General features: G+C 46.4%; 1 protein-coding gene across 1 annotated transcript; it reads right to left on the bottom strand.

Annotated features, from left to right (window-relative positions):
* Positions 1 to 2,805: 2,805 nt before the first annotated feature.
* On the bottom strand, positions 2,806 to 22,107 carry LOC133372761 (interleukin-6 receptor subunit beta-like). The gene is made up of 13 exons (XM_061601825.1): positions 22,089 to 22,107; positions 20,762 to 20,843; positions 14,383 to 14,564; positions 13,587 to 13,741; positions 12,341 to 12,518; positions 12,119 to 12,201; positions 10,045 to 10,264; positions 8,587 to 8,772; positions 7,792 to 7,893; positions 6,786 to 6,932; positions 5,472 to 5,612; positions 4,426 to 4,499; positions 2,806 to 3,339 (listed from the first exon to the last, which is right to left on the bottom strand). The coding sequence occupies exons 1-13, from the start codon at positions 22,105 to 22,107 to the stop codon at positions 2,806 to 2,808; spliced, it is 2,103 nt and encodes a 700-aa protein (XP_061457809.1).
* Between the last annotated feature and the right edge of the window lie 5,834 nt (positions 22,108 to 27,941).

Below are 27,941 nucleotides of genomic sequence, written 5' to 3'. Positions count from 1 at the left end.
TCATTTAAATGCAGACATTCCTAAATGTTTGGGTGGGGGTGTACCTCTTGTTAAAAATGTGTACATAGTTTTGAGAAACACAGAACGCTTTGCCACACAGAGCTGCATTCCGAGCGACTGTGAGGCACCAAGGTTATTCGCAATAACACACCCTTCCCATTGGGCTTGTCGTTACCTTTAACATTCCTCTAACTCTCTTGAGGGCTCGTTTCTGTATACTGTCTGTTCCTTTGGTATTTCACCCTGACCAAGAGTTTAAAACTCAACCCATCAGGACGGACTGGAATCGAACTGGAGAAGATCCCCATCCTATTCCATTGCATGCCATAATGGAAGAACTGGAAGCACTTTTAACAAATTATTTTTTTATTGTGGCAGCACCTGCACTTTGGAACTCCCTGCCGATTGACATCAGATAGTATTCTTTTCCGTGCTTGCTGAAAACATTTATGTTTAGGCAAGCCTATCCAGACACACAGATGCTGATGCGTTTAAATCTTTTTTTTTTTAAGAAGTCTACTGCTGTTTCAGACGTTTAAAAAAAACGTTTTTAATTACTTGTTTGTAACTTACGGATAATGTTAATGTTTCTTGTAAACAGCTTAGAGTTTGTTTGTTTTACAGTCAAGTGGCATATAAATTTTGTTAAATAAATAAAATAAAGCAAAGTGAAGAGCCATCAGGAGGCCTTTCCGTGAATTTGACACTCTTTGCAAACTGCTTATTATCCAGTGCATTGCAGGAATGAATTGCATCTGACAATTATGCGCCACTTGAAATCATGGCTTCTTTTGCCTCTTGCAAACCTACCGGCGAGGCACTGTGTATGCTACAATCTTTGTGGGTGCGCCTGGGGTTGGGAGGTAAACACATACGCACACTGATGGTGTGCTCTCAGCTGCAGAACTCTAATGACGTCAGCTTCCATTACTGAAAACAAAAAGCCCGTGCAAGTTTCTAGGCCTTATTGTGGCAAAGCAATGCTTGAAAGAAATCACAGAAGCCAAGACAGGAGCACATCTTGCAGTCAGTGAAGGGCAAGAATTTTGTATAGTTCCCTGCACAATTAGCAAACCCACCACATCAATGGACCCATCCATAGCTGCTGTTTACAGGGCAGGCTTTTCCAGCTCAGAGGGCCGCATTCTCCCGGGGTCCATGTGCCAGTAGTGGGCAGGGCCAAAGGCAACAAGAGGGGGGAGCAATGGATGCAACTCTTAACCTTTGCTCGGTAGGCGATGTTCCAGCCATGCAACTCCGGAGGTTTCTAAACATCCACACCCAGCAGAGATGGCATTGCCAGCGTTCAGGAACCCTTTCCAACCAGGCAAAAACAGCATGATGCAAGGCCGGGGATGGGCGTGGCCTAGGGAAAGTGGGTGTGGCTGAGGAGGGGGCGTGGCTGGGGGAGAGCTCTCAGGGCCAAATGGAGAGGGCTGGAGGGACGCATTCAGCCCCTGGGCCTGAGGTTCACCTCCCCTTTCTAATGCAGAGATCACCGATCTCAGCTTTTATTTGTTGCAGAGTTTTTCGTTACCTCCTAGATACTGAATTTTAATTTGTAGTAGGGTTGTGTGCACTGCCCCCCTCAGTCCGACTCGGGCTGATCCAACTTGGATCCGGGCCCTGAAGGAGTTTTAATTAGGGTTAACCCTGTGAACCCTATTTATTTAATTTTATTCATTGCACTTAGACCCCCCCCCACCTTTTCTCCAAGGAGCTCCAGCTGCTGCGGGGCTCTCCTTAGGCGCTCATCTCTGTACATCCTTGCTGTCAGCAGCCAAGACAAAACACCAACTCCAGAGCCTCTGTTTGCATCCTGCCCTCTCGACCGCCCCCATCATTCTGCTCGGTTTGCCTCTCCTTTGCTGAGGAGCACAATGGCTTCGATTTGCCCTTTTCTCTGAGCCCTCCAACTCCCGCTCTCAAGCCTCTGCCCTGCAGGCCCGACTGTTTCTGCGAACAAGGAGGCAAGACCTTTCAGGGTTTGCTCCCTACGCACACGCAGGCACCCCATCGGAGGAACAGAGCAAGCCTCCAAATTGCACGTCCCTTGGCAATTCAAGGGCAGGAGCATTGCCCATCTCTCAGCGGAGGAAGGATTCAGTTCTTCCTTTCATTCTTCTGGCTACGGTGACTCACCCCTTTGTCTGCAGATGTTCCCCTTAGCTTTGCTTCCATCCTCACCTGCGCTTTCCCCTTCTTGCTGTCTTAAAAAAAGCCTCTCCTAGCAAAACTCCTTTCTTTCTCTTTCATTCTTTTCTCTTTCCTTCCTCTTCTCTATTTCCCTCTATCCCTCCGTCTATCTATCTGTCTCTCCCAGTGGGGGCTAGTGGCTCTGTGTCAGTGGGGCAGCAGAATCCACTCTGGTTTTTAGGCCAAGTTTTTGAGGAGCTGTTTTTGAGTGCTGAAACCTACTCCCCAAATACTAGCTTTGGAACCCGCCAAAGTCTGCACTTCCAGCGGTGGTAAAAGGCTGATAATTCCATTTGGAGGGGTACAGATTTCATTCATAGCCACATAAGAGCTGAAAGGGGAAGGTTCCTGGAACACACACCATCCAAAAGCTGACACACATGCTAGATCGAAGCCAAGCACTTTGTCAGACCTTAGATGTGAGCTGATGAGCAGCTCGGGTGAACAAAGGCAAGCACAGAACTGTCAAGCCAGAGGAGGCCTCAACCCCCCCCAAAAAAACCCTCTTCAAACTCTGCAAAGCCGCAGCTCATCGTCAAGTTCATTTTAAGAGCGTTTTGCTGAACCTGAGCAGCACGACAGCTCAGATCTAAGGTCTTGCAAAGTAGGTTAGGTTTTCTTTCCTCGTCTCCCGTGGGGGCTGTCAGCAGGGTGGAGGACTCCTCTGACTGTCACAAGACTCACCAGAAGTGAAAATTCGCCTCTGGATTCAAACGCTCTGTTGCATGACCCAACATCTAACGGGGCCTCGTAGGCCAAATTCTGCAGCCAGACCCCTTGGCCAAACGTGAATCCAGTATCAGACATTGCAAGATCCTGGTACTTGGAAAGGGACTGTGAACGATAAGGGCTGCTCTGTGGGTCACTGGGACCACAGTTCTTCTGCACCACGACTACCGTTGAGTAGTCCATTTCGTTCTCGGTGGACATGGGCTGCCCTCCACTCCCAAAAGAGACGGCCCCATTTCTGGTAACTGGGATGACCTTCTGCAAAGTGCCGGGGACCTCAACCAGCCACCGGTTTCCCAAGAACGTTTTCTTTCCTGGCTCCTCCTGCTGGGATGGGAGGACTCTCAGGAGGTTGTTGATGGTCAGACCGAGAAAATCTTGCCTCCATTTCTCAGCGCGAGGAGAAGAGAATTCCTGGAGAGAGAAGATGTTGTTTCAGGGTATATCCATATCAGTTGTTGCATAAAAATTCCTATCTCCTGGTCGGACCTGACCTTCCTCACCATCGTGGCTCTGTTGCAATGCACTGGGGGACCAGACGGTTAACGCCTCTGTTTGGTGATTGGCTGAACTGCCCTTATGTCACAGACAGAATGTGCTGGCAGATTCTCCCATTGGCTGAGCCCTTACCACCATCACTGCAATGTTGTAAATTCACGGGATTGGGGTTGTAATATAATTGAAATGTGGATTCTGTAGCAGCCAACATTCCCTCGGTCCAACCTAGCTCAGTATTGTCTACACTGACCGGCAGTGGCTGTCCAGGGTTTCAGGAAGGGGGCACTCCTAGCCCTACAGATGCTGGGGATTGAACCTGGGTTCTTCTGCCTACAAAGCAAGTTCTTTGCCACAGAGCTACGCCCTTCCCCATATTTTCATTGCCTTGGCAAAATCCCTTCTGTGCAACACCAAGAACGAAAATGGCAACCCACCGAAACAGCGGCGGCGGCGGTGACAAAAACACTACCACCACCCCACTCACCAGGTGCATTTTTTGCGGTGCCCAAGTGGCAAGGTTGCTTTTTGCTGGATCTGGGATTGGTGGCCACAGGTACTTCTGAAGCCTGCAAAGTTAAAATATTCGAGTTTAAAAGAAAAGAAGACGACAACTTAAACTAAAATGAATTTTGTAGTCCAAAACATCTCCAGATGTCACTAGATGGGGATGGCTGATGTATACACCTTGCAATGTCAGACAAAATCTGGGTGGCTTTTGTTTTCTGTTGGAAGAAGGGCCTGTGGGCGTAACTGATTTTGCTGACGTAAATATTGATCTCTGATTTCTCTATCGCTACACAAAAATCTGATCTGCAACGATAAGCGGATGATTGGGAAATTCCGTAGAAAAGCCGAGTTGGGTGGAATTCTAGCCCATCCTTACCTAGGGGTCGTTTTAAAAATAAAATAAAATCAGTGGGGAATTCTAGGGAGCAATGGGGAGAATGCATGGGGGACTGTAATACTTATCGACACGCACAACTGATGTTTGCAAAGACAGGCCAGGGATCCAGCAAGAAGGAGAAGGAGGAATCCCACACAAAAGATTGAGAACAATACTTCTGCTTCACCGTAATCTGCGGACAGAGAAGAAAAAGCAGACACACACACACACACACACACACAGAGAGGGAATGAGAAATTATAAATCTGGGAGCTCAAGGGCAAGGCGTTCAGCTAAAGAAGACTTTAGAAAGTAATGCCACCCTCCGCTCATCCACATGGCTGCAGCTACAGCCTTAAGCATAAATGCGATGCAGCAGGATTGCCAACTGACCATCCGCTGCGCTTGCACCTCTAACAAGAATTTGAGGTGCCAAAACCATCAGGGCAAAGCTTTTTATAGCCTGATCGCCAGGAAGGGCCGTTGCTCAGTGGCAGAACATGTGCAGAAGGTCCAGCTTCAATCCCCCAGCTGCGTCTCCGGGTAAGGTTGCGTGAGACTCCCTATCCAAAATCCCGGAGAGACACTGCCAATCAAATGAGCCAACTGGGAATGATCGAGGGGATGGAGCAACTCCCCTACGAGGAAAGCTTGCAAAATTGGGGGGCTTTTTTTAGTTTCGAGAAAAGGCGAGTCAGAGAGGACTGGATCAAAGTGCGTGAAATTAATGAGAAGGCAGATAGAGAATCCTTTTTCTACGTCTCGTAGAACAAGAGGCCTCCAATGAAGCTGAATGTTGAAAGATTCAGGGCAGGCAAACGAAAGGACTCCCTATTGTGGCACAGAGTTAAGTTACGGAGTTTGCTCTCACAAAAGGCAGCGATGACCACCGACTTGGGTGGTTTTAAATGCATGGAGGAAAAGGCAGTCAAGGGCTATTAGCCACAATGGCTGCGCTGTGCATCTGTAGTCGGAGGCGGCCTGCTTCGGAATGCCAGTTGCCAGGAACTGCAGGAGGGGAGAGTGTTCCCGCACTCAGGTCCTGCTTGTGGGCGTCTGGCAAGAAAAATGAGGGCTCCAAGAGAAAGGGGAGAGGGCCACCCCAACCCCAGTCTGTGGCACCCCGCCTCCTCCTAGCAGAGACACACATACCCCTTTCTCTCACCAGAGTTCCTGGTCCGGATGGAGAGAACAGGCCCACTCAGGCTTCCCCCGTCGTTGGCGACCGTGATGGTGACCGCTACAATGGAACTAGGAGCCAGGCCCTCAATGAGGTAGCGACGGACAGCGCTGTCCAGCACGACCGCTGCTGAAAAAGAAAAGAAGCTGGGTTGTCCCAGAGACAAGCTGGTTCTTGCTCGTCCCCAGCTGCTGCACATGCAGCCACCACCCTGGATCTGTGCCCTGACCTGAGACAAGGCAAAGGAGGTGTCAACTGAATTTTTCATATACTTCTGCCCCCACCTCCGTGGGCAAGCAACGATGCTTGCAAAAGTTGAGTGTGGTTCTCTTTGCCCTCCCGGTGTTACCCTCGCAACAACCCTGTGAGGTAGGTTAGGCTGTGTGAGAGAGGGAGGTGCCATACATTTAAAGCATTATGATACTTTTTAAACAGTCAGGGCTTCCCCCATATGGAAGCGGTAGCTTGTTCAGGGTGCTGAGTTCTTTGGAGACCCCCTATTCCCCTCATGGAGCTATAGTTCCCAGGGTGGTTTAACAATCCATTGCTCTTAAAGCATATCTTTCACATCCATAAGGTCTAGAAACTTGATGTGTGTGGGGGTGTTATTTTTTAAATTAAGCTGAGGAAGCTGACATCTCACAGGTATTATTCACCTTAAAACATATCATCGCATCCAGGGTAGGCCCACTGAAGTTAACAGACATGGCTAAACTTTGGTTCCTTAATTTCGGTGGATCTATGCTGTGTAGGCATTAGTTGAATTCAACTCATTAGGTCTAGAAACTTGATGTGTGTGTGTGTGTGTTTAAACTGCACACCTTAAAGAGTATCTTCTCACTCACCGTTTAAAGGTCGAGAAACTTGGTGTGTGTTTTTTAAAAAAAGGTAAAGCATACCACATTCTGGGCGTTTAGCGTAGTGGCAAATTCAGAAGTGCACGTTAGTCACAGCCATGCCCCCTTCCCCCCTCTTTTTTTCCTGCTGAGATCCTTGTTAATGTCTTCTCCCACATCAACAGACATTCCTAGGAGCCAATCAGCATGAAAGGGGAGAGTGTTAGCTACTGAAAGTACTCTTCCAAGCGGCTAACTCACCTTCTTTCACTCTGACTGGTTCCAATCAGCAGGAAAGCAAAAGGAAGCACATGAGACGTCTCTTCTCAGTGGCTAACACACTCCCCTTTCATACTCATTGGCTCGTAGAATACTGGAGACACAAAAAGTAAGGGGTCTAAGACCCTCCAAGAGCCCAGGTGACTACAGCCCTGCCCCTCAAACACCCAAATTGTCTCCTTACTCTGCCCATCCTTTCCTTCTTCCTTGTAGCAAATGGTGTAGTTCCGGATCACTCCGCCTCGTTCCGCCAAGGGGAGCGAATCCCACTTTAGCTCCACTTGGGACTTCCAGATTCGGACGGGATATAAAGTCGGTGCCCGAAACGGAGCTGGGGAAAGAGCAAAACAGCGAGGGAGAGGAAGGGTGAAAGACGAGCATCCGTTTAGATACACATAAACCAAACCTTGGATTTAAATCGCCCCCTCATATCCCACCTCAAGTTTAATATCCATTTTCTGGTAGGGGTTTGGTTTGCATTTCCAGCCGAATCTATCAAAACCAGCGCTTTCCAAAACAGTATGAGAACTGAAAGACAGCCCTTATCCAAATGTCGCAATGTGCTTCTCCAGCCAATGTAAAAAAAATTTAAAATGCATCTATGAGGGGAAAGCATGCATAAAAATGAGCAAGATTAACTGCAATAGAATGGAGTGCTCTGGAACAGGGCATGGCTGGCTGGCTGGAATAGTGATCAGGAGCATTCCACAGGACAAGATGTTGCTGCTCAGCTGGTTGCGTTATGTTCTGTGGGTGTGCAGAGGGGAAAAAACAGAATGTGGCAGTGGGTGCTTTAATTTAACTCCCCATACACGCAGACAAAGTTTCTAGTCCTTATGGACTAGAAGATATGTGTTAAGGTGTGTAACACCTGTAGAGATCTCAGCTTCCTAATAATCTTAGCTTTATTTTTTTAAACATACCCCCTAGTTTCTAGACCTTATGCCTGCAAAGATATACTTAAAGGTGTGCAGCACCTGCGGAGATCTCAGCTTCCTGAGAATCTTGGGTTTAATTTTTTTTAAAAAAATACCAAGTTTCTAGACCTCATGGATGTGAAGAGATGCTTTGAGTTGCTGAGATACCTATCTATCCATCAATCACTGGGGCAGGTCCCATTTTGTAACAATAAATAAATAAATGGGTCAGAAATGTATTTTCGAAAGCAGGCTCCTTCTGGCTCTACCTACCAATCTGCTTGGAATAAGCACTGGTAGAACCCCAGACCCAAATGCTGCCATCAATGAGGGCAAAGATCTTCAGGCCATAGAGCTTTCCTGGCTCGATTGCTTCTGCAGAGGGAATTAAAAGATTTCATAACCGAGAAATTTGTGCAAAACTGTTTGGTCATTTCTCTCCTCCCTCCCCCCCCCACACTGCCACCCACTCACACCAATAACACACCAGGCTTGCCTTACAGTCCAGTAGCTCAGGTTTAGCAAAGTTAACCTTAATTTGCAAAAACATACAAATGAAAACCTGCTGTGATCTCTCAAGGGTCCTGTTTTGGCCTCACACTTTGCATTTCACTAAACTATCGGTGGAGGAGGCTGCCTGTCTCACTGAGAGGTTCGCACTGATCCAGCCAGCTCAGCTCTTGCAAAGATGAGCTCCATTCCCACAGCAGAATGAATTATATAAAACATCAATGCAGATAGCTTTAAAAAAAATCCCAGTGTGACTCCTATCATGAGCCAGGCAGAGAAACTTTGGGTTGAATGAAAATGGAAATGGACTGTCTTCAAGATGATTCCGACTTATGGCGACCCTATGATGAGGGTTTTCATGGTAAGCAGTATTCGGAGGGGGTTTACTATTGCCTTCCTCTGAGGCCGAGAGGCAGTGAATAGCCCAAGGTCACCCAGTGCACCTCATGGCTGTGTGGGGATTCGAACCCTGGTCTCCCAGGTCATAGTCCAACACCTTAACCACTACACCGCATTAGATTGTTGCCCACACTTTTATTATCGGAGGTCTACACTCACCTGTAATGATCACGTGGTCCACATTCCCTGGCTGATAATGCCAGTGCAGGTCATCACCCTGATTCTCAGGTAGCTGACCCCACTCAAAAACATAGCCCATCTTTGGGAAGCTGGGAAGAGACCACTGTAAAAGGAGGCTATGGTCCCCTGCTGGACATACCAGGACCGGTAGTTGGGAGGGTGGTGCTAGGAGGAGAAAGAACGGCAAGGTCACAGAATGCTCATAAACATTCTAAAATGCCGAGGGGAAAGGTCCGGTGTCGAATGGTGACGATCTAGCTACAGAATCAGCACCACTCCTGGGAGGGACCTGGAAGGTCAGATTTGGTGGGCAGGGAGATGGGGGCAGGGACTGAGCTAGTCTCATCGGCTACATGCGCTTTCCCATGCATGTGCAGGCTGAGTCTGTAAGCCAGGGAAGCTGGACCACATCTTTCATCATTTGGCCCTGCTGACTTCTGGGAGTTGTAGTTCAGCAGGAGCTGGAGGCCACACAGGTTTGACGGCCCTGCTGTAGAAGGTATGCTTGGAAGCACAGTTGCACCAGCATTTCTCAGAACAGAATTCTCTGATCAAAACAAAAACAATTCTGAGAAGTTTCTGATTAAAACCAAATCAAAAACAATTCTGAGAATTTTCTGATTAACAACAACAAAAAAAAGAATCTGAGGGTGGTATTCAGCCAAGTCCTGCTTGATTTTACAACAACAACAACAAAAAATTTATATCCCACCCTTCCAACCTAGAAGGAGCCCAGGGCATATGTAAGCATTGTTGCTGGTTTCTTTAAAAAATGTTTAGTACATAATTCGTTTGTTTTAAAATTGTGTTTATTTATGCAATAGTTTTATATATGCTTTGTGTTTTACTGAAAATTGCTTTGAGATGTCCCATAGGAAGCCACACCCCGTCTCCAGGCCACACCCCCTCCTCCAAGCCACACCCCTCCCTGGCCATGCTTTGAACCCTCTTTGAGTGTTTGTGCTTGGCTGCAATGTGCCGTTGAACTCTGATCCTGCCTCTCACTTAGAGAGAGGTTTGTAAATGTGTGCATTTATTTTTATTTTTCTTTATTTATTATTCTTTATTTCATTTGTTAGGCCTCTCAGGCCCAGCCGTCTCCAAGCGACTTGCAACAGGTGCAAAAGCCTGAGTAAAAAGCAAGGGCCTTGCCTGTCGCCTAAAAATGTACAAACTAGCCTACTATGCAAAGGTCAACATTTTTCATTTTTGCTCCACCTGCTTTTGCCCCTGGCCCCACCCACTCATTGGCATGTGGCCCCCGGGAAGGTAGCCCAAAAGGGCATATGGCCCTCGGTGTGAAAAAGGTCCTCCAACCTGGATTTCTACTAGCACAAGGTTTGGTGGTAGGATTTTCAAAATGCCTAAGGCAGAACAATTCCTTGGGCCAGGACCACATCTGGCTGGTTTAGTGACCCCCGGCGCTCCCTGCCTTACCTTCTTGGCCATCCGAGGGGGGGACCACAAGTTTGGTTGGAGGGGAGACGCCCACCACATTGCTGGCCGCAGCGAGGAATGTAAACTCCTCTCCGGCTGGGAGGAAGAGTGTGCACTGCAGCTCTCGAGTGAGGCATCGTGGGATAGCGGGCTCCCCTTCTCTTTGCGAATGGAGGCTGTACCCCAGGATCTCTCCGTTTGCCTCTTTTGGCTTCAAGGGCTGAAAGAGAGACGACGGGAAAGACAAAAAAGGCAGGCTCAGCCCTTCCAGATAGAAACGGCACGGCACTGAGAGACTTGTCCCAGGGAACGTGTCCTCCCTAAACCCACACAACAGTGACAAATCTGGTATATATTATAAGTAGTGAAGTGGCAAATTCAGAAGTGCAGGGTCCCATCATGTTAGTCCCAGCCATGCCCCCCCCCTTTTGCTGCTGGGTTAACTTACTTTTTTGACCCCTTATTTTTTTGGGTGCAGAGTCCCAGCTGGGTCCCTATGTCTCCAGAGACCTTTAAGCCAATAAGCATGAAAGGGGTGTGTATTAGCCACTGAGAAGAGTCTTCTCACCTGCTTCCTTGTCCTTTCCTGCTGATGAACCAATTAGAGTGAAAGGAGGGGAGCCAGTCACTGACAAGACTCTTCTCAGTAGTGAACGCTCTCCCCTTTCATGATGATTGGCTCCTAGGGACGTCTGCTATTCTGGGGGAAAGTATGCATGGAGAGGACTGAGGTGTGTGGAGATGATTACTGAGAGCAAGTAAGCAAGCAAGCGAGGGTGTGTGGCATGATTATCATGAGGAGACCCTGCACTTCTGGATTTGCCACTATTGTGAGGGGAGGGGACAGGAACACAAACTGGGAGAGCTGGAATGGAATGGAGGCAACTCACAGAGCCCCCTCCAATTTAGTCGGGGAGCTGGTGACTTTCTCTGGCTCCCAATACAAATCTGGATACAAACCAGCGACCGAAAAAAATTCAGGTTCGCTGAAAACCTGGGAACAGAGATAACAGCAGGAAGAGTCGAAGACAAGGGCATTGTCAAGGGCTGGCCTGTAGGGCACGGGAGCAAAATCTTTTCCTGAGTATTTCTGGGTGGATAATGAATTCTGAGGAGATTGAATCGGGATGCGTGCATGCGATGTGGGTTAATGGGCAGCGTGCTGATTTGGGGGAAGTAAATTAGTTTGAGATTATTTGTAACTACAGATGATTCAGGGAGGGTAGCCAACCAAGGTAACAGCAAAGAGAACTGAACAGAAGAGGAACTGATTTTGAACAAATTACAGATTTGTCTGGAGCAGAGGTTCCCCAAGCCTTTCCCCCCCACAGGCCACTTGGAAATTGCCGCTGGTCATGGCAGACCACTTAATGATTTTTTTCCCTGCCTGCTGCAGCGACTATAATGTACTGTCCGAGATGCTGCCTAATTTTTAATTGCATTTCATCGCTTCTTTTATTACTTATATTGCAGAACTCAAATTGTAATTTTACTGCATTACAATTTGCGTTCCGTAGAATTCGGATTGTAATACCGTCAAATACACTATAAGAAAGAACCGAAGCCATAAAAAATACAATTAAAAATCAAGATGAATATTTAACACAGACATGCCGCAGACTACCTGAATTAAGCCTGCGGACCACAGTCTGGGAACCCCTGGGGTGATCTGGATGGGAAATTGTTGGCTTGCCTTCTGTGACATTTAAATTCTAAATTTCCATCCAGGCGTATTTATTAGCAGATGCAAACTATCTCCGTTGTCAGTAGCAATATGGCTCTGGATGCCAGGTGCTGGGAATCACAAGTGGGGAGAGTTGCTGTTGTGCTCAGGTCCTGCTTGCGGGCTTCCCATCAGGGTATCTGGTTGGCAACTGTGAGGACAGGATGCTGGTCTAGATGGGCCACTGGCATGATCCAGTAGGCTCTTATCCTCTTGTGTTAAAATTGTGTCTATGATGGGCCTTGAGTGTTAACATTATACCACCGTCAGCTCTCGGGGTGGAGGGAAATACTGCATTGTGCCACCATCTTTACAGTCTGTGGTGCTGATGTGTTGAGTATCTCTTCCTACCTTCCACATCAGGACAACAGCTCTGTTCCCATCAGCATCACGGAGTCCTAATTTCCTCCAGAGTGCTGGCCCTGTAGATGGAACTGTAGCAGAACAAAATAATCATTAGGAAGATCCAGCAAAACGGCAGAGACCAGAAGCAAATGCATCGAGAGGTTGTGAAATCAGAGGCGCAATCTGCACACACAGTTTGCCTCGAGACATTGCAAGGGTCTCTCTTACCCGCAGGCAGGGTCCTCACAAATCGCGGAGAGCTCCAGTCGCTCCAGAAAGGACCCCCATCGCTTTGGAAAGCAGCACCGAGGAGATATTTTGCCCGCACCCGAACAGAGTAGTTGGTGAAGGGGGACACACCGCAGATGTCCGCAAGGGCCGTTGCATTCTGCATGGTCACATTTACCTTCATGGGAGGAAAGATACAGAAGGGAGAAGAGCCCACTTAGTGCTGAGAGGAGACCCCCTGTTCCCCTCACAGAGCTGCAATCACCACATTTGATTGGGGGAGGGTAGCAAATAAGGGTTATTTAAACGGAATTGATTGTAAAAGGAGCCAATTTTAATTGGGGTGCAATTTATTTATTTATTAGATTTATATCCCACCCCTCCTCCCAGAAGGAGCCCAGGGCAGCAAACAAAACACTAAAAACACTCTAAAATCTTAAAATAGACTGTAAAATATATTTAAACATCTTTAAAAACATCTTTTAAAAAAAAAAGCTTTAGAAACATCTTAAAAAGCAATCCCAACACAGACACAGACTGGGATGAGGTCTCTACTTAAAAGACTTGTTGAAAGAGGAAGGTCTTCAGTAGGCGCCGCAAATATAACAGAGATGGCGCCTGTCTGATATTTAAGGATTTATCTGGGGTGAACTCTGGAAATTGAAGCTCTGGGAGGGGAATAAGGAATCTCCTAACAACTCTCAGCATCCTTTGCAAACTGCAGCTCCCAGGATTCTTTGGGGGAAGCTGTGGCATTTTAAAGTGGAATAATACTGCTTTAAATGCACAGTGCAGATGGGGGCCTAACCTACGGTACATGTAAGGTAAAATAATCATGACACCTTCCCCTGGCCTCCATTTCCCTGCCCTTCCTCTGGGTTTGCAAGCCCCTTGGGGCGGGGACCTGTTCAGACCTTTGCTCTTTTTAAAGCCTCACGGACAGAGATGGAGAGGCAGTGGCGGTGTAGTGCTTAGAGTGTCATGCTGGGCTCTGGGAGACACCGGTTCGAATCCCCACTTGCCCAGGAAGCTCACTGGATGACCTTGGGGAACAGTCACCGTCTCTCTCAGCCTAACCTATTTTGCAGGGTTGTTGTGAGGATGAAATTGGAAGGGGGAGAGCCATGTTTGGATGCCACCTTGAGCTTCTTGGAGGAAAGGTGGGATATAAATGTAGTAGTAATCATCATCATCATCAACCGATCTTTGCTATAGAAGCTTCTTGGCAGAGAAGCCATTTACCCACTTGCGTCCAGGACTCCTCTGCCATGTCACGGAACTGGATTTCGTACTGTGCCTCCGTTGCAGACAGCACCTCGTCACCAGGCAGGCTCCACTCCAGATGGAAACATCGGGACTTGTTTGCAACAGCAACACTCACCTCCGGTGCATTCAGTTTCACTAGGATGCAGAATGGGAAAAATAAGACAATGTGTGTGTGCAAGGAGAGGAATCTATATTGGTTTTCTTCCATGCAACTTATTCTGCTCAAGACAGCATGATGTAGTGGTTAGAGTTTTCAGGTTAGGCAGATCCGGGGTCAAATCTATGCTCAGCCATGAAGCCCAGTGGGTGATTCAGGCCAGCCAGCCAGCCACACACACACACACACGGAGGGCTCCCATCTGCATTTTACATTTAAAGCAGGGTTATACCACTTGACACCATCATGGCTTCCCTCCCAAAGAATCCTGGGATGTGTAGTTTGTGAAGAGAGTTGTATTCCCCTCACAGGGCTTCAGTACCCACAATGGTTCAAGGATCCAGCCCTCTTCCCAGAGAACTCTGAGAATTGTAGCTCTGTGAGGGGAATGGGGTGTGCGTGTGCTCATCACCCTTCACAAACTACAGTTCCCAAGATTCTTTGGGGGGAGCTGCAGCTGTTTAAAGTGGCATAATAATGCTTTAAAGGTATAGTGCAGATGGGGGCCTGTTTTTTTCTCTCTCTCTCTCTGCCTAACCTATCTCACAGAGTTGTTGTGAGGGTAATACGGGGAGGGCAAAGAGAACTACACTTGACCTTCCCGAGCTTCCTTGCTTACTGACGCTCATCCCATGGATGCATTTTTCCGAGGAGTTAGCTTGGATTTTTTGATTCTCTGCGGTTAGTGTGATTTTGTAGAAAGCAAAGAGATTCTCCACTGGGACCGCACAGGAGTGGTCCCCTCTTTTGGCAACGCAGCTCTCACGGTTGCCAAAATCCCTCCGGCAGCGGCCAGCTTCTCTGAAAAAAATAAAACAGGAGGGATCCCTGCTTAGCAGCTACAGGTTCAAGGACAGGGATTAGGGTTGAAAGGAGGCAGCAATTTCCATCCCGTCCAGTGTGATTCACCATAAGCGCCGTTTCCTTTACCCTGCAATTTGGCTTCTGCTAAACTTGCGTCATTCGTCCCACTATCCGCCATGGCCAAAACTATCGTAATTCATTATTTCGGCACCTGCTTACAACTTTGTTTTGTTCAGGCAAGCCTATCCAGATGCACAGACGTTGATGTGTTTTCATTTTCAATTTTTTTTGCCTCTTTCTGTTTTTAATTTGTTTTTAGTTGTATTTAGCTGTCTTATTGATCATTTTCATGCCTGTTGCAAACCGCTTAAAGGTGGGTTTTTTTTTTTACAATCAAGCAGTATATAAATGTCAATAAACAAACAAACAACTTATGCAATCGATTGCATCGTTAACTTCAGTGCATTTCAATTATAATAAGATAAACTTTCGTGAACAACAACATCTAGAGGACTTCTGATTCCACAGCTCTGTCTTGTGCTCTTTTGGGAAAAGTGTCTCCAACACCACACTTTTGCTTGGCAGACTCCCCCCAGCACACACACACACTATACCAGAGGCATGCAGAAAACTTACTCTGTGACATGAAGGGTGTACATAGTTGGGGGGTCCATCTCTGGCAAAGGTTTCCAAAAGCACGTGATGTTCTTAGCCCAGAAGCTGATGCAGTATTCAATCTTCGGGCTTTGGAAAGTCACGGCTGAGAAATCAAAGCAGACAAACCTTTGCTTAAATCAGTCACCTCCCAAAAAACCCTAGTACCCTCAAGATGTTTTGGACTCCAACTCCCATTGGCTCCAGCTGGGATGGCCGTTAAAAAAAAGTCCTCGTGAAAATTCTTCAGCATTTCAGTGCGAGTTTCTCCTGATTTTTATGCACCTCTTCCCCTAACAGATGCATTTTTGTGCGAACAGCAAAATTCAAAGAAGTGCAATTTTCAAAAGATGGCTGTGTTTGGGTTCACATATCGTTTCGGAAAGTGCAAATTAGGCTTGAAATGTGAACTGAATCGAATTTCTGGCCTATCCCTACTTCAGTTTCCTGTTTGTAAAAACAAGCAAGCGATCAAAGCCCAAAATTGCTGCCAAGATTAATGTCATAATGACTGTAAAGTATTCCAGTGTTTTTTGAAAAGCAGCGTAAAAGTGATTAATAATAAATTGGAGAGGGGTGGTGGTGATTTTGTGTTTTATGTCAGCGGAGGGACAGATGGGAGGATTAACGGTGGGATGCTCGGGGGGGGGAATGTCAGAGCATTGCATGATGTTCCTTGAGGGCACTGAAGCAGAGGGTGAAATTGGAACATTGAAGTCGCCCTCGACATCCGCTTCCCTGGAGGGGAGAGTGAGGAACAGGTTGGGCAGCGATGTGCTAATTTTGGTTAACGTGAAGCCTGTTCTGCGCTGTGCCAAACAATCCCACGGCAAGGAATTGCATGTGTTTGGAGGGCTGTTGAGAGAATGAACTGGCACAAGCCGGTGCCAGAGCAAACGCTGGATCGGCAAGCGAGGCTTGTCCGGAGCACTAAAACAGGAGTGTGGGGCCTGCAACTCTGATCGTGCAAAGCACACAACAAGGGCTCTACAACGGTGGGTGTGGCACTGCCTCACCAAGCATAGCCTGCCCTTTCCTGCCTTCTTATAAGCAATGGGGTGTCGGCATGGAAAGGTTCTCTCCGTGTCTCATTTTTCCAGTGTTAAATTCAGTTCTCTACATCTCTACAGCGATCTGCGAATTTTTTAAAAAAAAATCCTCATGAAAATTCCCCACCATGTTAGTGCAAATTTCTCCAAATAAACACACTTTTGTAGGCGGTTTGGACAAAAGCACACATTTTGGCAAGCCATTTCTCATCATTTCATGCTTTTTCGCACATTATTTTCACCCATGTATTCATTTTCATGCACACTTTCTCCTAATATATGCATTTTTGTAAATGTTGTTTCGTTGGCAAACTGCATCCCAAAATTCTAATAAATGTGCATTTCAAAGGGTGGCTGTGTTTTGGTTCCCATATTGTTTTGGAAATTGTGAATTCAATACATTTTGCTTGAAATGCGAACCGGATCGACATGCTCACCCATCTCTGGTAGGGGGACACTGCAGATAACCTTTGTTCGTTTCAGGGCTGCCCCTTGTAGAACTCGGCAAGGAGAAAGAGGACAAGGACAAAACTTGAATGCGTTGGCTTTGAATCTCATTGGCTGTGGCTGCACCTATCATTGGCCCTGGCTCCGCCCACTGTCGGGCTCCCTGCCTTCCACCCCACCAGCTCCAATGGGCACCAATCACCACTGAGTTTCACCCCTCTGTTGACTGCTGTGGTAAAGGACCTCGTTGGAAAGTAAGTCCTTCCTGAGACAGCGCGCCATCAAGCTAGGGAACTCGCTCCCACAAGAGGAGTGAAGACCACCAACTTGGAGAGCTTTAAGAAACGATTAGACAAATCCATGGAGGAGAAGGCTATCAGTGGCTACTAGCCACAATGGCTATGCTCTGCCTCCAGGGTTGGAGTCAGTATACTTCTGAATACCAGTTGCTGGAAACTGCAGGAGGGGAGAGTTGCTCTTGCGCTCAGGTCCTCCTTGCCAGATTCTTCCCATTGGGGCATTTGGTTGGCCACTGTGAGAACAGGATGCTGGACTAAATGGGCCACTGGCTTGATCCAGCAGGCTGTAGTGATGTTCTTATGTTGCATGCAAGCTTGGAAAGGATTCAACTGTTGAGCTGTTAGGTGAGAATTTTTTAGGAGCACAGGAAGGTACACAAGTTCGCCTTTCAGCAGCCAGCTTAGCAATGAATTCTGAGCCTTATTTTTTTGCTGCAGGTTTTGCCACTGATTCATCTCATGCCCGCAAAGCCACTTGGAACCCCCCTTCCTCCCTGGGGATGGGGCTGACGAAGGCCTAGCCTCCCCAAAGATCCGGAGGGAAGCGCTGGCCGAGTTCCAGCAATTTGTCACCGCGGACACAATGTTCCATTGGCTTTCCAGAAGCTGTAGCGGAAGAAATTATAGATATGCAACACGGAGCAAACGTGCCTCGGAAGGAGATGGGCGAAAGGGACAGGGTTGGAGAGCAGAGGCCTCAGATCCGGACCTGGTGACTGGGCCAGACGTATTGACTTACGAGGATGGAACAAAATAACAGCGGCCAAGCTGTCAACAAACGTGGAGAGGGAGAGTCAGGAGGCCTGAGGTGAAGCCGCTCCTGACAACCCCCCTGCCTGCTCCTCTTTTGCATCACAGCCTTTCGGTGCCTTCCCTGTAGTGCGGGATATCTGCTTCCAGCCATGTCCAATTTTCACCTCCTTGCCCAGTGCAGCTATGGAGTCAGACACACGGTGGCTCTCCCCAACGCGTGTGGCTGCTTTTTGGGGGGGGGGGATAGGCATAGTTGCAAAGCACAAATGGGGGGGATGAAGAGACAGGGGGGTATAATCTTCCATCTCTCTCCCAGGGAAAAATTGTTTGGCACAAGATTTTGTTTTTGCTTAAAATTGCCAAATGTGACAAACCACAGAGAAAGAGAGACAGACATACACACTTTACTAGACAACCCATTGCCAACCTGGTGCCCTCCAGATATAAGCATAGCAAGCTGCCTTAGACAGAGACAGACCCTTGGTCAATCTAGCTCAGTATTGTCTACACTGACTGGCAGCAGCGGCTCTCTAGGGTTTTATTATTTTATTTATTTAGTTTAATTTATATACCGCCCTAAGCCCGAAGGCTCTCTGGGCGGTGTACAAAAAGATAAAAACAAGCACAATATATAAATACAATAAATAATAATCATAAAAAAAAAAAAACAATAACGAACCAGAATCAAGCCGGTAGTCTCTCCCAGACGTACCTGGAGATGCCAGCGGGGATTGAACCCTGGATCCCCACTACTGAGCTGCAGTCCTTTCCCTAAGGATAAAAGTAAGGTTCCAATCCTCATGGTTCTCTGAATTAAAAGAGTTGATTTAAATAGGACACTGCTATTTACCAAGCTAGACTCTTGGCCCATCCAGCTCTGTATTGTCCACACTGACTGGCAGTGACTCTCCAGGGGATTAGGCAGATGGGCATTCCCAGCTCTGTCTGAAGATGCCATCAGAGATTTAACCTGGGACCTTCTGCCTGCTAAGCATGTGTCCTGCCTCTGAGCTACAGTCCTTTCCTTAAAGATAAAGGCTCCAGTCCTCAGTCCTGCCCACGAGTGTGCAAATTATTATGGGCTGTATCCAATTAAGTTCTACTCAGAGAAGACCCGCTGGAATTAATGGACCCAAACTAGTCATGTCCGTCACTTTCAATGGGTCTACTCTTAACACTGGAAACAGTCTGCTGGGTTTAATGTCAGATAGATACAAACCTAGATTACTGTAATAATCATCTGAAAATATTCCTGTTTACCCAGGCATTTGATGGCTGAAGGAGACTGTTCCTGGCAACCCAGAGGCCACTGGATGGAAGACAGCTTCTATCCGCATGTTTTTAGCATGTTTTTAACTGCAACGGTTTTTAGCATGCTTTTATCTTCAATATTTTATAATGTTTTTAATTGTTTTTAGAATGTTTTTTTTTAAAATCTTTTGTTGATGTTTTTGCTGCCTTGGGCTCCTTCGAGAGGCAGGGTGGGATATGCATTTAATTAGTTATAAAAACCATCACCATCAATTTTAAAATGTGGCTTTCCAGAAACAAATCTCACAATGTTTTTGGCTGGAGTGGGGAACCTCCACATGCCAACCACCCTTGTGACATGAAGTTAAATTCTCTATAGAGGTGCTAGAGTTGGCTGGCCAATGAGATGCATGTTGCTTTGGAACCCTTAATAATTGTACAGGGGAATAAAGCCCTGCCATTTTCCATTTTGGTTTTTCAAACTGCAGAGCACTTCCTCCATCCCTTTCCATTTGAGAGGATGAGGTTAGAAATCTAATTGCCTGCAGACCACGATACGATGCTGCTCAAGAGAGTAACAGCCAAATCAGAAGAGTAGGAATAGCCAAGAGTGCCAAGAGAGAGAAATTTTCTTTTCCCAGAAGATTACACAGCATAACATGTAAAGCACGTTTGAAGCACATCACTTTCCCCAAAGAATCCTGAGAACTGTAGTTTACACCTCGCAGAGCTACCATGTCCAGCACCCTTAAAATAAAATTAAAAAAGACGGTTCCCAGGATTCTTTGGGGAAAATAATGTCCTTTGAACATGCTTTAAATGCATGGTGTGTATACCTTTGAAGATCCTGAATTTGCGATTTAAAAAATAAAAACCATCACAATGACAGTGGGATCATTTGGCCCAGTCCATAGAAGGAATGCCATTTTAGCTTCTAAGAACTAAAATAGGTGGGCATTTCTTAAATCTGGTGAAAACTCGGGACCAGGTTACCTGAAAGACTGCTTTTGAGATCAGTTGTAGGGAACCTTTGGCCCTCCAGATGTTGCCGAGCTACAACTCCCATCGGTCCTACTCATTGGGCATGCTTGCTGAGGCCAGATGGGAGTTGCAGTTCAGCAGCATTTGGAGGGCTAAAGGTCGCCCCCTGCCCTGACTTAGATCACCTGGGGAAATTCTCCTTCTGGCACCGCACCCTACAGAGTGGTGACCAGACAATGGGCATTTTTGAACATAGGAAGCTGCTGCAGACTGCTGGTCTATAGAGGTTAGTGTTGTCTACACAGACTGGCAGCAGCTCTCCAGGATTCCAAAGCAGAAGCCTTTCTCAGCCCTGCCTGGAGATGCCATTGGGGATTGAGCCTGGGACCTTCCATATGCAAGGAAGATGCTGTGTCAACGAGCTATGGCCCACTATTTTTGTTGTACTCAGTCAGAACAACCTTTCTTTTGCGGTACGTGAAGGATATGTCTTGTAAAGACAGACCTTTTTGCCTGGGCCTTTTCTGGCCTCTAAGATCGGACCCCATTTTCATTTGCATGAATCCTCAGAATTCCTGGTTTTATATGCTTTAATGTAACCAATTTACTGGTTTTCTGTCACTGAATGATGCCGCTTATTGTTATAATTTACGTGGCACGCTGCTTAAGAGATTTTTTTTAAAAAAAAGATCTCAAATTTATTTATTTTAAACAAATAAAACTTTTAAAAGACAGAAGGGTTCTGTAGCATCACTCTTACCCGCGCAGGAGGCGAGGACGAGGAGAGCAAGGATCCACACCATAGTCAGCCGCATCCTGAAGGTCGCGCCAACGCATCACAGCTTTGGAGAGAACACAGAAGAGAGATCAAACAAAGACGACTTCTGCTTTGTTTTCCTTTAATTTTCCTTTCTTTCTTTTTAAAAAATACACACTCGCACCTCTTCACTGTCAGTGAGTGTAGGGGGAGGGTGCTTTGAACTGCAGAAGTGGCAAGGTGGGGGAGGTAAGGAGGGTGGAGTGGCTGGGGGGGCATGCATGTGCTCCTGTTGTGTATTCGAGCCAATCAGTCATGACCTCCTCCAGAATACTCCATTCCAAGACTCACCAGTGTTTTGATTCCCAGCTGTGCAACAAACTATATATATATATATATATATCTTAAATTCAGTTCTTCACAATTGAGTAGAAATTTGCCCCCTCCTCCCAAATCCTCACGATAATCCATCAGCATTTTAGTGTGAATTTCTCCCAATAAACCCATTTTTGCACGCAGTTTCCTCAAAGCGTACATGTTTGTAAGTTTTTGTACATGTTACTGGGCTGGAGAACTGCATTGCACAGTTCAGAGAAAATGCAAAATTTCAAAGGATGCCTGTGTTTCGGTTTCGTAGATTGTTTCAGGAAGTGCAAATTGGGAGGGTTCGCCTTTAAATACGAGCTGAATCTTAATTCATCTCCGCCTGTACACTCAACCTCTGCACACTGGAAACAGAAGGAATGACATGTGACACAGATCTGGAGCAACTGCTGGAGGAGAGTGTGTGCATGCTCTGTGCTTGATCAGATAAGCAGTGTTGTTGTTATGATGACATTTGGACCCCACCTTTCCTCAAGGAGTGCAAGGTGGCATACAAACATTTCTCTCCCTCCCCATTTGATCCTCACAACAACCCTGTGAGGTAGGATAGGCTGAGAGAGACAGCTACTAGCCCAAGGTCACCCAGCGAGCTTCGTGGCCAAGTGGAGATTTGAATTCTGGTCTCCCAGGTCCTACTCCGATGGTCTAACCACTACATTACCACTGGATCTACTACACCACAATGGCATCCTACATTAAGTGAGCAGGGGGGTTGATCAGATGGCCTCCAAGTTCCCTTTCCAATGCACGGTGAGCACTTCCAGAATGGCGCATTAAATGGCCCAAATACTGTTTTCATTACAAAAAAAAATTTCCGGTCATTTTTAGCATTATGCTAATTATTCTTCACACTAGTGAATCCAGACAGGGCAGGTCCTTGACAGCAGGATACCATTGCTAGAAGAAGAATGAGATTAATTAATTAATCCCCCCCCAAAAAACCCACCGCCATCGTATTCGCACATATTGCAAAATAATTAGCGTGTGTATGCGTCCATGTGTGCCTATGAAAGAAAATTAAGAATAATGGGCACCATTTGGAAACCAGTCTGAGAGAATAACTTACTGCAGAACAGATGAGGGCAACCTTTGGCCCTCCAGATGTTGCTCCTCTAGGAGCTCAAGGTGGCACACAAACATGGTTTTCCCCCTTCCCGATTTCATCCTCACAACAACCCTGTGAGGTAGGCTGGGCCAACAGAGAGACTGATTGGACCCCAAGGTCATCCAGTGAGCTTCATGGCTGGGTTTGAACCTGGAGCTCTCAGGTCATAGCCTGACGCTCTAACCACGATACCTTTCTGGCACATCCTTCACTAACCTGGCGCCCTTCCAAAGTTTTGGACTACAACTCCTGGCATGGCCTTATGGCACCAGGGCTGTTAGAACCATAGCTGTGCTGGCTGGGGTTGATGGGTGTGACAACAACCCTGTGAGGTAGGTTAGGCTGAGAGGCAGTGACAGGCCCTAGGTCACCCAGTGAGCCTCATGGCTAAGTGAGGATTTGAACCCTGGTCTTCTAGGTTGTAGTCTGACCCTTTGCCACACTGGCTTTCTCCTAACCTGTCTCTCATCTCCTTGTGATGCATTCCTGAATGTCCTCTCATACACAGAGATAGATACGCTTCTTCTCATTACACACAAGCGCACACCTTTCTTTTGTTCAGTTTGTATTGCATTAAAAATATTTGTATCTATGATCGCATGCAACACAAAATCCCCTATAAATGTGTTACATGAAAAATAGACACACACACACACAAATTGATTCAAGTGATTCAATACAGTTCTTTGCCCCAAATATACCAAATATATGCCAAATGTGCATCAATGCTAAATAACCGACAGGGCAAAATTTTAACCAGCTCTTTCTGAATGGTAAACACACTCTTCATTTCGGATCTTGCAATTCTATAAGTGCACAAGGTGGTATGAAATGCTAGACCTATGCAGAGTAGACCCACTGAAGTTAATAGACATGAGTAACTTAGATTCATTCATTAGAATGGGTCTACTCTGAGTAGGACTTAGCTGAAGCCAACCCAGGTAGTCTATTCCTTGACCCGAGATTGTTTGCTTCTTATTCACACACTCCTATCAATCTATTCTCTGGTCTGTCCTTCCACCATAAGCAAAGCTGCTAGTTTGACAGTATTAAGTGGCTTATGTCATTCCCTTAAAAGATTCATTTTATTTCGTTCTCTCAACCAGCCGATTGCAACACGCCTGGGGGACAGATGTCCCCTTTTTGTGAGACGGTCAAACGTGAGACATCTTTGCTTGGGTCGCTTGCTTGCTCCGCTCGGCTAAATAGGTTTGACAGGCTTTTCGCAGCGGTTCAAAAACCCACGCCACCTGTTTGACCAGGACCGAAAAAAACCATGCGAGAGAGAGCATACATGAAAAGAAACTATGCCTCTATTGCCCTGCTTTCGACAATCTCCAAACTCTCAGGTCTGTCGTTCTTTTTCTCTTAAAGGATGAGTTTTGAAGAAAGGCACTTACCTCTCAGCTCTTGTGTCCTGCTGGAAAGACCGCCGCACTACCAGTACGCATGGATAAAAAGGGTAGAGCTTAAATCTCTAGACAGAGAGATGCTGGGGTGTGCGGAGCGTCCCTGAGAGACCCTCCCCTTACGCCTCGGCAAGCAATTCAAGAGCAAGGGGAATTGACTCTGCACCTGTTCTTAGTTCGCATTTGGCAAAATGACACCTAGACGTTGAAAAGAGATGGCAGGGCTGAGTTCCAGTATAAATGAAACTCAGCCCTCTCCCACTGAGCAAGAAGAAAAATGCTCCAGTGTAGGTCTTTCTAAAATGTTTATTCTTATTTTAGTTTGTTGCTATGCAGAGTAGGATTCCCCCCTGCTCCCTTCTTATCCCAGGTGAGAATGGGATTTTAGTGAATGAATGAGATTGAGAAAGGGGCTTTTGCAAACTGCATGCTGAAGGGGAGTGGCTTGTGGCCCTTGGCCAATCAGAGAAAAGGAGGAGGAGCCCCCGGGCTTCTTCACGAGGAACAAAAGTTCTCCCCTCTCTGGGAAAAGCTTACAATGTGTTCTTGCACACAGGTTATGTTCCTTGAGTTGCCTCCTAAAATGTGGGACATATACATCTGTTGCTCTGCCCACTGTGGCCTCGGCTCCGCTCACATGAAGCCCTCAGAAGGTTTTGCCCAGAAGGGATTGCAGACCTTGGGCTGAGAAGGGTTCCTCACCTCTGGTCTATCTATCTCCTCCAGTAGCCGCTATAATCTGGTAGTGTGTGGGATCTTGGCTTCATTTCCTAAATCGGCCTTCCCCAACCTGATGACCTCAGGATGTTTCAGATGACAACTCCCATCACCCCCAACTGCAAGGCCACCCCATGAATGGTCTAGGTGGGCGGAGAGAAGGTAACATCTCTGGATAGTTTGCCATAGATCGAGAAGAGTTTTTGACTCCCAGTAATGCTAACAATGGCTGGCTTTGCACTCTTCGCTCCTCACTAAGGACGGAAAGCTCTGTCTATTTTGGCATCACTCCGTTTCCCATTTTGTCCTCATCTTAAATCCAGTTCCCCGCATTTCTCAGCAATTTGCTACTTTATTTCCTTTTTGGAAAAATCCTCATGAAAATTGTCAGTGCGAATTTCTCCTAAGCATTTTTGCACATGCTTGGGACGAACGTACATGGTTTTTGGCAATATAATATAATGCATCTTTGCGTGTGATTTTCAGGAACCTATGCCATTTAAGCACACTTTCCTCTGGTTTGGTTGGAGGACTGCATCGCAAAGTTCGCAGAGGTACAAATTTTGACAGAAGGCTGTGTTGTGGTCCGTGCAACCCTAACCCTGGCCGGACCTGGAGAAGCTGCTGGAGATTGAACCAGGGACCTTTGGCATGCAACTCTGATGTGCTCTACCTTTGAGCTACAGCCCATCCCTTTAAAAAGAGTGGGGTAGGTGGGAAAAAATGGAAGGGGAGAGATGTACATGTGCCTACGTGACAGAATCAAGATTGCCTTGTCCCCAAGGCAATCAAATATGCAGCTGTAAAACAGCTTTGAGGAGTTTTTGGGTGAGTGTCAAAATAAACACAAAATAAACACAGAAAATAATGACTCCCTCCCTCCTTCAAGCACCCCTGAAGAGTTGGATTAATTGACATGTCTATCTAGAAAACAATTGATGGACATATATCTCAAGGATTGGAAACTTCTCTTTGACTTTTTGTAGAAGAATAAAATGATATGATGTTAATGAGATTTGATACCAACTAAGATAACTGCTGGAGGAAGGTGATTTTATAATTTATCAAGAGACAGGTTTGTTATATATTATAGACCTATAGCTGAACTACGACAAATCGGAAGTCAATAGTTTTTTTTTTAGTTTTTTTTCTTTTTATTGTATTAGTTTTAATTTGTGTTTTTATTTTTGTATTGTCTTGATTTTGAAAATTTGAATAAAAATTAATTGGAAAAAAAAAAAGCACCCCTGAAACTCCTTTTGGCTCCAGAAATAGGCCAGATTGTGCCGCCGAAAAGCTCCCCAAAGGTTCCCACCGAGAAGGGGGTGGAGAGAAGCAAAAACCAAAAACCCTCTGCTTTGTATTTTTTTTAAAAAGAGCCAAGAGCATTCTGCATCCTGGTAACCAGTGGATAATTCTAGGCAAGCCGTCCTGCTCTTGTCTGCATCTGCTTAACTCTGCAACTCCCAGGCTGTGTGAGGGGTTGAAGGGGGCCAGGGAGTCCACAGCTGCGTACTTTTTGGAGGCGGGCGGCTGCATGCAATATTAAAACACACACGCCCCAGTCAACTTATGGACAGACCATCATCTTGAATAGGGACGAGGAAGCTTTCACTGGTCATGGGCTGCATTCTCTACTGGGCAGTAGACACCCTTGGTATAAATCTTCAAACTAATATAGCGATACTGTTCCTGAGCTGTCTCTACTCTGTGCTGGGCTCTCCTCTCTCAGGCTGGCACTTTCAAACATGTAGAGCCACATCAGTGCAATGGAAGGATGGGCCTGAGCTCAGGAAATGCATTTATCTGAAACATTTTTACATACCGCCCTGCAATAATTATAAGTAAAATTCCCAAGGCAGCTTACCACATTCTTAAGCCCGCAATAGTGGCTAACCTGCAAAATGTTCTATTAGCTTGCTAAGAGGCTAGCCTGCAGAGGAACAGAAAGCCCCTCTCCTCCATAGCCAGAATGGAAATGTAGGCTACTAGTCACTTAAAAAGGTAAAGATGTCCCCGCACTTGTAGTGCGAGTTGTTTCCGACTCTTAGGGTGACATCTTGCGATGTTTACTAGGCAGACCGTATATATGGGGTGGGATTGCCAGTTCCTTCCTTGGCCTTTCTTTACCCCCCAGCGTATGCCGGATACTCGTTTTACCAACCACGGGCGGATGGAAGGCTGAGTGGACCTCAACCCCTTTTACTGGAGATTCAACTTCCTCCTTCTGTTGGAATCGAACTCCAGCCGTGAGCAGAGCTTTGGCTGCGTTACTGCCGCTTACCACTCTGCACCACGGAGGATCTTACTAGTCACTTAGGAGGCTATTATTATTTTTACTATTGACTCACCTGCTCTCAAGTGAAGGGGCTTTCTTTTCTCTGTGGCCAGCATGGAAACCAAACGGACCACTGGAAAGGCAAGTGGACCAGTCTCCTTACTCGGAACTCCTGGTTGCCTATGGCTAGCTGGCAAGTTTATTCGCCTTATTGATTAAATTTACACCCCACCCTTTCTCCCAGGAACCCAGGGCAGCTAGAAGGAGCTGGAAGTTGAAAAAGGATATTGAGGGTCATCTTGTCCAGGGACCGCCACCATCGTGCCCTCCAGATTTTTTGGACTACAACTCCGATCGTCTGTGATCACTAACTCGGGCTGATAGGAGTTGTAGTATTTATTTATTTATATAATAAGCAATAGTACTCCACACCATTTACAGGGTCTTCCTGATGCTTCATTTGAACGCACTGTGTCTGAGCCCTTCTTGGAGCAACAGAACGGAAATCATCTTGTGCATCAGTCCTGCAAATATTAGAAGACAGCCCCCATCTTAATCATCTCTTCTCCAGCCTAAACATAACTCAGTTCCCTCAATGTATGATCATTTTTAGTGCTTGTTGTCCTTCAAAATCTTTTTGCAGTGTATTTTTTTCTACCGTGAGGCACCTCAAGACATTCTTGCAGTAATAACATTGTTGTTGATGCTGCTGCTGTCCTTTCCTCATATGAGTTGGGCTCCAGGACCCCTCACTACCTTTCTTGACCTTTTCTGGACACGGTCTAGTTCACTGATATTCTTCTGAAACATTGCCGCTGTAGAGTTGTTAAATAGAAGGCTCATTTACAACATTGTTCAGCTCTCAGTGAAAAGTGGATTCTGTCATTGGCTGAAGCCCTGATAAGCAAACTCTATTCCAGCGTGTTGGCCAATAACCCTTCTCCTTGCTAGCAACCGGCACAATAGGTTTTAAAAAAATATTTTTAAAACCATCGTTATCTACAATCCGTCTTGGAAAGTTGCTTACCTATCTGTTCTCTGTGCATTTGGACATCTCTTAAGGTAGCCTCGCCCGATTTTGCATGATGACTCCCAAGATAAAGGAGCAGGTTTTCACCTGTTTGGGTACCATTGGATGCCATTTGGTACCAAGACGGTGGAATGAATCTTTCAAAACCATGCTGATTTTTGTTCGTTGTTGCTGCCTTCTTAGAATTCCCAAGCACCGCTGTTTACGAGACTGCTGGTGTGTGTGTGAAAAAAGACACAACTCTTTCATTTTTTTGTTGT

The sequence above is a fragment of the Rhineura floridana genome, chromosome 18 (genome assembly GCF_030035675.1).
Source record: "Rhineura floridana isolate rRhiFlo1 chromosome 18, rRhiFlo1.hap2, whole genome shotgun sequence".
Classification (NCBI taxonomy): domain Eukaryota; kingdom Metazoa; phylum Chordata; class Lepidosauria; order Squamata; family Rhineuridae; genus Rhineura; species Rhineura floridana.
Note: the sequence above shows the minus strand (reverse complement) of the source record. Positions and strands in the feature narration are given on the sequence as shown.